Source organism: Ictidomys tridecemlineatus, chromosome 5 (genome assembly GCF_052094955.1).
Source record: "Ictidomys tridecemlineatus isolate mIctTri1 chromosome 5, mIctTri1.hap1, whole genome shotgun sequence".
Taxonomy (NCBI): Eukaryota; Metazoa; Chordata; class Mammalia; order Rodentia; family Sciuridae; genus Ictidomys; species Ictidomys tridecemlineatus.
This window is the reverse complement of record NC_135481.1, coordinates 150,458,625-150,470,638: the sequence shown is the minus strand read 5'-3', so window position 1 is coordinate 150,470,638 and position 12,014 is coordinate 150,458,625. Positions and strand designations below refer to the sequence as shown.

At 46.1% G+C, this 12,014-nt stretch overlaps 1 protein-coding gene across 2 annotated transcripts in view; it reads right to left on the bottom strand.

The window, feature by feature from the left end:
* Nucleotides 1-228: 228 nt before the first annotated feature.
* Nucleotides 229-12,014, bottom strand: part of Entrep2 (endosomal transmembrane epsin interactor 2) — a 405,772-nt gene continuing 393,986 nt past the window's right edge. For both annotated transcript variants that reach the window (XM_040276432.2, XM_040276433.2), the window contains 4 exons: nt 11,615-11,690; nt 6,521-6,736; nt 4,869-4,940; nt 229-3,705 (listed from right to left, as the gene is read on the bottom strand). In XM_040276432.2, coding sequence (XP_040132366.2) covers nt 3,389-3,705; nt 4,869-4,940; nt 6,521-6,736; nt 11,615-11,690 — 681 coding nt within the window. In that variant the 3' untranslated portion in view covers nt 229-3,388. The remainder of the gene's footprint in view (nt 3,706-4,868; nt 4,941-6,520; nt 6,737-11,614; nt 11,691-12,014) is intronic.

Sequence of the window (12,014 nt, the reverse complement as noted above, 5' to 3'; positions counted from 1 at the left end):
ATGGGACGTGCGTGCATCGGGTGGAGGGGACTGCCTTTTCCTCCTGAGCTCCTGCAGCTCAGTCTCTCCAGGGGGCTCCTAGGAAGCACAGCTGGGCAGCTCTGGGTGCCTCCCACTCCCCAGCAGCTGGCAGGGAGCCCAGACCAAGCCCTCAGGACCCTGCTCTTGGCCAACGGTGCACACAGCCCTCAGCCTGTCTCTGTCGCAATTAGACCTCAGACACACAGAGGCCAGAAATACTTTTTATTAAAACACTGATCATTATTAAAACACCTTGAGGTACATTAAATAAATACAACCGTTTGAGTTGTACAAACAGGTCTCTGGTGGCTTGAAAACAATTTTCTCTAAATTCTGCCTTAGCAGCTTCTGTGAGTTGATACAGCAGAGGGGAAAGAAAAGGAACATCCATCTGAAATAAGCTTTCTGTTGCATCATGGTTCATCACAAGTTTTAATTTGTGTGTTTACCTCTAGCTCAAGGAGACCTTGAGTGCTTGTGAAAGATGCCCCGAACCTTGTTAGCCATAGAGTTGGGGACCAAAGTTTGCCCACCTCAGCATCCTCACACCCCGCCCCCCAGGCCAGGGTTAAAGGTGGTGTCCCAGTAGCCGCCAGCCTCCTTTGGGTTCCTGCCTAGGTCCCAGCCATACGGAAGAGGGGAAAGGAACTTCTTAAAACAGCCATTCAGGCCTGTTCCAGATACCAAAACAGGAAACAGGAGAATAAGCTTCCAGATGGAAAGGATGCACAGCAAAGGGCAGGAAGCCAGCTCTCCCATTGGCTGAGAGCCCACATGCTGCTTGGAGCCTTGGAGGCCTGCTGCTGGAACTGCTACCACCAGGATGTCGCTGAACTGGGTCAACGGGACCAGAGCTGAAGTTGCCAGCACACTCCCAAGTGCGCCTTACCAGCCGCTGTGCCTTCTGGGGATCTTTCCTGGAAGCCTGGAGCTTTGGCCTTCCCAGTGTTCGTGTGGGTCAACCTGGCCTTGAGAGGAGGGGCCAGGCTTGTTTCCATGAGGCAGAAGGTTCTAGCCAAGTGGCATCCAGTTGGATACAGTTTCTTTATCCACAAAATAGAGTTGTTACGACAGCAAATACAGAACTGAGTGTGAGTGGGTATGTGTGTGGATGGCACTTTCTGAACAATGCCTGGGAATGAAGGTTTTAGGACAGCACGTCAGTCTATGCTTGAAGGAAGGTACAGCCTGAGGCAGGAGACCCAAATGACAGATGATAAGGCCCTGTTGCAGAGAGGCAAAGTGAAGGACACAGAACACCAGGATGACTTGTCCCCTTACTGCACAATAAAAATACCCCAGAGCTTGAGTCAGTGTCATGGGACGTAGTCTTAGCCTCAGTCAGACTGTAAGCAGGTCTGAGGTCTGCATGGTTTATCCCAGCCAGTGGCAGGGCTCAGGGACACTGCTGTGTACACCCCCCACTTGCCACTGCCTGCCCTGCCAGCAGGCACCCCCCCCCCACCCTGCCTACAGCTGGCTATGCTCTGGCTCACCTCAGAGACCGTGAAAATACTGCTATCCCCGGACTAGGACATCAGGATGTAAATACTTTGCTTTGCCCATGGCTCAGGGGAAGCCATTCTGAAAAACTATCAATTAACTTTACCTGCAAAGGGACTGCTTCAAAAGCCCTCACTTGAGAAAAATTAGAGAAGATTTTCCATTTCATAGTCTGAACAAAGTGCTCATAAACTCATCTCTAGTATGTCTCTTGTGGAAAAGGAAGATTGCTGTCAAAAGGCCTGATTCATATATTTTGAGCTCAGTAACTTCAGGGAGGTAGCAACCAAGGACATTGGCAAAGCAATCAAACCATTAGCAGCTGACCCTGGCTGGGGGGGTTCCTATACCATATTTGTATTGGAACCCTCCTTCTACCCCCTGCCCCACATCCAAACACAGAGAAGTGCCCCCAGCACATTAGATGAACTGGAATTAGAGGCTGAGGGATGGAATGCGGGATATTGAGGTGGGGGGGGGCTCAAGAATAGGCACAGGCCATGCAGAACAGAGAAGAACATCACGAACCCCTAGCCAGGCACTGAGCAGTGGTGGGTACCCTCTGGCCCATCTTTTGCACTTGCTGTGCCAGGCACAAAGGTAAGCTTTTTGCCCAAAGCAGAAACCACTGGCCACAGTTGGGGGACTCAACAGCCCTATGTACTAGTTACTGTTTTGTATGGTCCAGGTACAGGTGTTTCCTGCATAAAGAAAGTTCTTCTTGTGGACAGTGCTGCTCTAGGGCCATTGCTGAGAAGTGACTGCAGCTGATGTTGCCAGAAAACAAGGGGCAAGGGTGGGGCAAGAAAGTCAAAGGTGCCCAAGTTGGCCAAAGGCAATCAAGTTGGACCCAAGCTGGGCTTGCTGCTTCTGCATGACCACAGAGAGAGATCTCATAGAAATATTCAATGCAGATGTGCCTGCTGCCACCTGGCTGGGGGAGGGATAGTGCTGGGTCATGCCTTAGCAGGAGGTATACACACCCTGGAGAAAGGGGCCCTGTGCCCAACCCAGGTCAGTGAGGTGAGCTTAGATACAAGGGAAGGTACTTACTGTTATTTGTTGACTCTGGTTTAAGGACAGGGGACCATGGAGAAAGGGGAGCTTAGGGAGAAAGCGGGGATGGCAGCTCACAGACGGAGGCCCAGCTGAGAGGTCCAGGAGACAAGAAGATGGCAGGTGCCTTAAAGCCCTTGCAATACCTTCCTGCTTCCCAGGGGTGGCAGGGCCATGGTGAATCCCATCACGGTGGATTTGTTTGCACAATAGCTCTGTAGCCCTGTGGGCAGAGAGCTGGGCTCAGGGTGCCACCTGTGCTGAAGTTACTTATTTCCTTTTAAAGGAAACAATAGGCCGTAATAGGATAAAGGTTTCATTAAAGAGAGATACGAACCACAGGGGAAAATAGTCCCATGACGGAATGACATCCTCTATCCACTTCATACTAAACTACATTGGGGATGGAGGAGAATCCTGCTTTCATGGCCCTGATTTGGAGGAGATGTAGTGTCTCTCAGTGACATGAGTGTCACCTGTCATGTATCGGCATTCACGTCACGCTGGTCAGTTCAAAGTGCTACATGCCTGATGAAAACAAATTCACTAAGGACACAAGAGAATCATCATTCCGAAGTACTGGAATGGGTAACAAATGCAGTTCCCAAGAAGACCATTGATCAGGGCCACCTCAAGAGAAGGAATAACAGTTGCCCACTAGAGCACCCTGACACTTCCGGGTGGTCTCCATTTGTCCTCTGCCAAGCTGGGCCAAAGGCTCCTCCCAGTCAAGCATGGTATCTTCTGGCAAGAAAAGGCTGTGCTTGACACCAGTTCCGTCAGTGTCCTGTCCAGACTTCTGGTGGCTTCATAGCTGGTCCAGGACTCCAGCACCAAAGACAGCCTCCTCTCCCGGGTTCTCCTCCGAGGTGACTGCAGAGTGGATGGTGCCCACCACATGCCGCACCTCTGGAGGGAGGGCACAGTTCGAGTGTTCCAAAAACTTAGCCACCAAAACCCTGGTGTCTGCATAGGCCTTGCTGTCCACTAAAGAGTGTGGCCGCACTTTCGAGACCGTCTGTAAGGCCTCTGGCTTTGATTGTTGGTCAGTTTTCCAGGTCCCAGGGTCCCTGGAGGGTGAGAGCTGGTGCTGATAGGTAGCCATGACTGAGCGAGATGTGGAAACTAAAAATCAAGGGAAAAGAGGCAATTTGAAAACAACCAGGAAAAAAAAAAAAAAGCAACAAAAGGCATCTGTTGAGTTCTTTACAAAGCAATAGAATCATGCTGTGGACATGCTTTCTGCTGGGTTTCTTGTTTCTGATCTGGCATCTGGGCATGGCCCTATTTCCTGTGTCCCTCCCTCCCTTCTCAGCCCAAGGTTAAGCTGGTATTAACCTTGAGGGCTGCAGCCTCCCAGAGCTGAAGGACTAGGAATGGGGGCCAAAATGCGAGGCAGGCCAGGAAGAAGAAAGGCAGGTGCTGGGCAGGGGAGCGGTTTTATCTGCCTCACAGCCAGAGTTCCTAAGCCAATGCCCTTCTCAGCCTTCCCCAGCTCCATGACCTTTCCCTCTGGGTCTGATCACTTGCTGGGCCAGAATTGTGGCACCTAGACACAGGGTCTGCCTTAAAATTAGAGCTGGGGAGTGGTAGAGGGGCAATGAGACCCCCTCCACTATGTCAGTCATAGAGAGCAGCCACTTTTCAGGGTCCTTCCCCCTCTGCCCACCAGGTCAGGGGCTGGAAAAATGGCTCCAGCTCCCCACAGGGCTGACTATCAGCTACAATGCATCATATATAGAATAAGCATGGGTCAGATGGCACCTTGGACAAAGCCAGGCCCAGGCAGTCAGCTGAGATCCACTCATGGAGGACCACATCAAGGCCCAACTTGCTCAAAGCTCTCTACGTCATTCCAAGGAGACATATTCTGAATGAACTGTTCTGGGGTCTTTTTGATGGCAATGAGCAAGCCCAGGAATTAAACATGAAAAAGTGTGAAAAACCTCCAAATCAACTCCCTAAAATGCCATCAATAAAGTAAAATAAGCAGCCATATGCATATTCAACTAGTTGTAGCCCCTGATACAGCTGCACTCAGAGAAAGAAGGGGAAAGCGAAAGAGAGGAAAAGGGAGGGAAGGAGGGAGGGGGGAGAGAGAGGAAGAGAGGGAGAGGGTGGGGGGAGAGAGAGAAAGAGAGAGAGAGAGAGAGAGGGAAACACATTCCCAGGTGACATTGAGAGGAGCTGAATTTAGAGGCAATGCAACTAAGGACCTAATGCAGCTAACTCATACCCCTACTTCATAGCAGGTAGATGTCAAGCATTTTAGAAAAGAATTACCTCACCTGTCCCCAGAGTAGCCCGAGACAGTCTTGTTTCAAGGTCCTGGCTGCACGAGGCAGAGTGTGAAGAGGCATCTTAACCAGAAGAGAATTCAGTTAACACATGAAAGGGAAAAAGGAATTATTGATAAAACTATCTCAGCCTGCCTGTGGCTAACACATATATTTTAGATGCCAGACAAGCAGGAACAAACCAGTCCATGGATGAAAGAGGAGCAGCCATGCATCTCACCAGGCCCACTGTGGCTCAGGGTGTGTCCAGGTCCTCCTACCCGGGACCTACAACACTCCTCACACAAGCCCTGAACTCTTTCTTCATCAGAATTGCCTCTGAATCTGAGGTTCCCCAGGGACTGTCAGACACATGCCTTTGTCCTATGGAATAGAAACAGTCTCATGTGGCTGAGAGGAGCCAGAAGCAACGGGCTGGTGTGTGCGACGCAGAAAAGAAATGGTGATTGGGTTTTCCCTCATTGCCACCCCTTGGATGTCATGATTTGCAGACCATTCATTTCACTGAGGGGGAACAGGCCAAAGGAAGCCAGCAGAGGGCCACATCCTGAACACATCCCTGAGTCCTCCCCCAAGTGCATAGGATTGTCCCCCAATCCTCAGTGAGTGACTGTGGGCATGGAGGCTCAGGGGTTGGCCCTCACAGGGCAGAGGGAAGCCGAGAAGCTCTGAATGAACTAGCAGAGCTGGATTTTTTCAGGAAATTCAGATGGAATGTTCTTATGTAAGCCAGCAACTGCATGTGGGAGGGAAGGATAAAGAGAGGTGGAGAGAACCCATTACAAAGTGCAAAATAAGACATTTCAACCAGGAGGTTGCTTCCAGGCTTGACTGGTGTGGCTTCCTGGTTCCTTTTCAGGATTTCTTTCTTCTTTGGCTGGATGAACTCTAGGCTATTTGGGGGTCCACTGGACAAGACCACTGAGACAAGACAGGTGCAGTCATACTGGGACTTCTTCTTTCACAGCCGTTTTTGAAAATCTTCTGACTGTGATGGAACCATAGTCAAAAGGCACACCAATCTTTACTGACACTATGCAGGCCTTCCCATAGCAACGAGGATGGGCATGGGTTCTCCCACCTCAGGGGCCATAAGACTTCTGAGGGAGCCTGTGTGAAATGTAAGTCCCACAGGGCTATGGACATTGGGACTGTGTCTTACACAGTCTTACAGCCCAGGCTGGTGTCCACTCACACAGTCATACAGGGACTCCACTCACACTCCAGACTGCATGTGGAAGACTACCAAGGGGGCCATAAAGTGCTGCTGAGAACAAATTTGAGTGTGCCCCAGACTCCAGGCAGATGACATGCCACTTACCCACAGACTTCACCTGAGGTCCCCTGTCCTAGCCTGAATCTTGACCCTTCCTGGACCCTGGAGCAAGTGTGCAACACTCATAGCTAACCCCAGAGTGGATGACTGCTGGGGGGACTCCCATCATTCCAAGCTCTTGCATCCCTCCTCCTCTGCTCACACAGCAGAGGCCCCCAGGCTACCACTACCCGCACTCAGCTACAGTCTCTGACATCCAGACTGTGTTCCCCAACTTCCCAGAGCTGGGTCTTCACTTTCAGAGGTTATGAGACCTTCAGTGTCCAGGACACACCCTGGGGACACAGATGGGCTCAGCCAGCCATACCTGCCTCACTGGATGCACAGGAGGTAGGGTCACTGGCAGAGCGGGCCACACGCCCAGGACTTGGCTGTGCCTGCATGCTCACACCTGTAGCCTCCAGGGGGCCTGGGGTAGGTGGCAGGGGCGGTGAGGTGCCTGCGGTGTCGTCGGGGGATGGTTGGCTTGGACCCAGTGAGGTTGCTCCATCTGACGTTGGGAGGCTTGCGCTGCTGGCTGGCACTACAAGAGAATGAGCACAGCATAAATGCAAGTGACCACAGGGCCACCCTGACAGGGACAGCATCTGCCCTTTAAACCCCAAACCTAAATAAACTCTGAAATCTCAGAAGCATGGGAACACTGGACCAGGTGGTCCAACATTGCTGTCTGATGTTGAAAGGTTTGGGGTACCAGATGACCTTTCAAGGAGAATTCTAGGAAAGGGATACAAGGTACTCAGGTCCTCCACACCCCACAAGAGACTAGAAATCAGAGATCAGATACTTGGTCAAAGGATGCTTGATGAGCAGGGACCATTGAAGAGTGAGAATTCGGAGGGAGACCTTGTACACCAGCCAGGCCCTAGGGGCCTGAGAATCTCCCCATTCCAGATAGGAGGTGCAACCTGGGACCTGGAATTCAGCCCCTGAGTCATTCGGGCAGGATAAACCCAACCCACTCAATATCTACCTTAGTTCTCAAAGAAATCCCTGGGCCAGCAGCTTTCACCTTACCTGGGGACAAGTCAAACCTGCAAACTTGGAGCTGGGGGTGCAGCTCAGAGGTAGGGCACTTGCCTAGCATGTGTGAGGCCTTGGGTTCCATCCACAGCACAACACCAACACACGCACACAAAACCAAAAAAACTAACAATCAAAAATAAGAAAGAAAGAAATTCAAACTCGTAGCCAAACAGAATCAGAGACTGTGGGGGGTGAGCCCGGCCATCCAGGTGAGAAGAGGCGCTCCATGGAAAGTGGATGCCCTTTAAACTGAGAACTGCTATTCTGGACAAGCAATGCCAGTCAGGTCTTAGCTTCTGCCCCCTTATCACTCCAAGGCTGGCATCCAGGGGGCAGATGAGATTCTGTGTTCACAAGACCCCCTAGGGACCTGCACAAACATGAAAGCCAGAGTAGTACTGGTCTACCTTTTTTGGGGGGTAGGATACTGGGACTTGAGCCCAGGGGCATTTAAGAACTGAGCCATATATTGCAAAACTCCTCTGAGCCTCAGTGTCTTCACTTGCAAAGTGAACATTATAATGTATCTCTCTATCTTAAATAAGCATCCTAAAAGGATAACACATGTAAGTCCTTTACATACATGAAATGCAATAAGTACATGATATTAAGAGGGTGTATTAATAAAACATGGTAAATGATTTCAAGCTTCTGGAGACATGTGAGCAGTTACATGATACATGTTGTTTCTAACAATTAGGAACACCTTTTTCTTCAGTCTCCCATTCTTATTGCAATAAAATTCAAGGCATTCTTACATAGTGGTGGCTGGTTACTGAAAACAATATTGATATTAATGAATGTTTACATGAAAGTTGATTTATTTTGTTTTCTAAGACATAAGCAACTCACATTATCATAAAGAAACATCTTGGTGTATGTTTTTTTATTTTGTTATCATGATTTTAGTTCAGCTAGGAGAGATCAGATGTCCATTCCAAAGCATTTCTTGAAATATTAGATCAATTAAAATACCCAGTGTATTCCATCCATACATTTTTGTTGAGTTTTTACAGATATATAAAACAAAATAAATGAAAGAAAATATATTAAAAAAAAAGAATGAGTCATAACCCCAGCCCTTTTAATTAATTAATTATTTTTTTATTTTGAGATGGTCTCAATAAATTGCTGAGAGGCTCACTCACTTAATTGCTGAGACTAACTTTGAACTTGTGATCCTCCTGCCTCAGCCTCCCAAGCTGCTGGGATTACAGGTGTGCACCACCATGCCCAGATCCACATTCTTTTTGAAGTACCAGCTGCCTTCAAGGTTCCCTTTCAGCATCAGAGTACATACTACAAGATGTGCCGCCTGCTTAGAGACACATGGTTTGTCACAACAGCCTAGATTCCCCATGGGAGGCTTTTGGGTGTCTGTTCCTTCCATCCTTTTCTGTGGGAGGCCTCTGTTTCTCTATGTTCCATGTTATCCATTGTCTATGACCTTTTTTCTTGCTGGGGCTTTTGGGGCCACAGCCCCTTTTGGGAGCTAATTTCCTGCTTAGTCCCCACTATCCACTTATGAGGCAATGCCAGGTTACCCCCATTCCATAGAAAGACATGGGCTTAGGGATGGAAGTCAAGAGGTTACATAGCCCCAAGATGTGGAGCCGGGTGGAAGATTCTAGAGTACTCTTGCTTAACCACTACTTCCCTCTTGATAAATGCTTGGGGATAATTTGTAGTCCATTTGGGAAAATAGAAAAATATGAACAGTACCTCACATACTGTATAAAAAAATCTCCAGGAAGATTACCCTTTTATTTTAAAGATACTATAAAAATAGAAGATGAAAACAAATCTACAGCCTTGGAGTGGAGACTTTGTAACATGATAGAAATCCTGAAGGAAAAATTTGAAAACAAAAATAAAACTGTAAACTTGCTTATGGAACAGGATGTCGCTAATAGGGGGTAAAGTAAAGCAGAAACTGAGGGGGTACACCTGTCACAAATAGGAAAGGTGTGAGCCTTCACATTTTCTTATGTCTGCACTTAACAAATGTTTTCTCTTATAAATCTACACAAACAAAATCTCAAAAATAAAAACACTGAAAGAGAACATATCAATCAAAATCAGACCTATGATTGGGCAATAAACATAAAAAGTTATAAACATAGAAATTGTGTATGGGTCTTTGACCTGGAAGGGTGACAATAGTCAACAGGAGTGACCATGTCCTGAGGCCTCATATGCTGTTGGTAGATATATAAACTAGTAATATGACCTTTCCAGAATGCAATTTAGCCAATATATTAAAATCTAAAATATATACTACCTTGGACTCAGCAATTTCATTTTCAGGAATTTATCCCAGGACATAATTGAGCAAGTGCTCAAAGATGAATAGATCATGTAGAAGGAAAAAAAAAACATTTTATATGTCATTAGAAAATTTCAATCCCAGAAACTCTATTTATTAATGCAATCAAAACTCCATTTCAAAATTATGTTAATTACATTCATGCCAGCTGATTCCTCTTGATCTCAATTCTCTTAGCATCAGTGATAATACACTGACTGAGTTTCTTAGGACAAATATGACCTACCCTCTGCATACACAGAATTACCAGAAACTTAAAAACCTGTGGTAACACTCCAGGAGAGGCTCCTGCCCCAGACTGCTATGCTCATTTTTGCCCATTCTCACCCGGAGTTGTGTTGTGGGCCTGCTTTGAGGACATCATAATCTAATGGACCTCTAAATTTTTAAACAAAAGACCACAAGCATTTTCTTAATTAATGTATAACAATGTATTTATCATATGCAACGGGTTTTTTTTTCACTCTTATTAATGTACTTCATTGTTCCCCAGGGTTTCCACTGTAATGAAAAATGTAAACAACCATCTTCATTTGTACTTTTCTTTGCTTGCATTACTCCCCTTGGCCAGCTACAGAGTTGAGATCACTACATCTAACAACAAACACATTTTTGGTAAAGTATTTTAGATAAAGAGCCCTAAATATGGGTGGCCGATGTATTGGATGCCAATCGGTAGTGGCTATGAGTAGTGGCTTCCTGTGGCCTTGCCAGCATCCATTCCTCATCACTACTTTGTTGTTTTAATAAATGGGAAAAAAAACCTTTGAATTTATGAAAAAAATAGAACTGATAAGTTTAGCAAGATGGCAAGATTCAAAGTCATCATACAAGAATGAATCACACTTATATCACACAATCTCACAGATGAACAATGAACAAGCAGAAAAATATTAAAAACTACTTACAATTACAATATCATTTACAGTTAATCTGAAAATATGAAATACTTAACTATACATTAAGTATAAGTTGACCCTCTATATCTATGAGGTCTACCAACTATGAATTTAACCAGTTGTAGATGGAATTTTTTTTCAATTGTACTGTACACATATAGACTTTTTTCTCTTTTTCCTAAACAATACAGTGTAACAGCTATTTATTACAATTTATTTGGGTTGGATAAATAATCTAGAAATGATTTAAAGTATATGGGAGAATATGTACAAGTTATGTGTAAATACTTTGCCAATTAAATAAGGAACTTGAGCATCCTTGGATTTTGGTACCCAAGAGGGGACCTGGAACCAATGCCCCACTGTAAACTTAACAAAGCACAGATAGGATTTATATGGTGAAAATTACAAAATGAGAATTAGAGATATACTTTGTACATTTGAAGGCTCAGTGTAGGAAAGATGTCAGCTCTCTCCAAATGGCTCTAGAGGATTGATACAGTTCTTACTGAAATCCCAACAAGGATTTTTGAAGATACAGATAAGCTGATTCTAAAATCTAAAATGGAAAGTACAGATCCTAGAAGAGCTAAAATAATCTTGTCTTGAAGGATCAAGTCGGGGCACTACTCTTCCAGAGCTATGATCATGAAGACAGTGTGGTGTGGGCACAGGGGCAGACACACAGATCAAAGACACAGGATAGAGAACCCAGAAATAGACCCACACAACGATGTCCAACTTAATTATGGTGCCATTAAAGTGCAAAAATGAGAAATGGCCTGGAGCAACTGGATATGTACAGGTCATAAAAAGAATCTCAACCCAACCTCACTCCAATGCAGTAGTTAATTGCCTGGTGGGAATTATCTTTTCTGCAGCTAAACCTGCTGAACTTATGTGCTTCCTGAGTGCTTCCCAGAGAAAGCGTGAGGTCTTCTAGGAATCCTGACTTACTGGATGAAGGTTAGAGGAAAAAATGTGGAGAATTTCTAGAGTACCAAGGGAAAAGGCTATAGCAAATTCCACCCCTATAATGAGTAAAAAATGGAGAGCAGGAGTAAGAAGAAGAGGAGAGAAGAAAACAGGAGAAAAAGACAGATCCTTGAAAAATAGCAACAGTGCTTCAGATACTAAGAATGAACATTACCTGGTGTGCTGAAGCCAGCAGTGGTGTTTGGGTCCCCGGAGCTAGACTCAGCCACCTGGTGATCAATGCTTGTAACCTTCAGCAAGAAACATAAAGCATCAAGGTGGGTCATCAGTGGGGCTTGGGAACACATCACAACAGCCTCCAGTAACACAGTCAACCCTTTGTATCCACCCATTCCATGGATTCAACCAACCGTGAACTGAAAATATGGAAGAGGAGGGATTCCAGAAAGTTCCAACAAGTAAAACTTGAATTTCTACCTACCAAGTACTATGCTGAATCCATATGAGTAAAACAAGCAGGCATTGTGTTAGACATCGTAAGCAGTATAGAGATGATTGAAACTTTGGGGGTGGTTATGGGTTATATGCAATTACTATGCCATTTTATCTAAGGG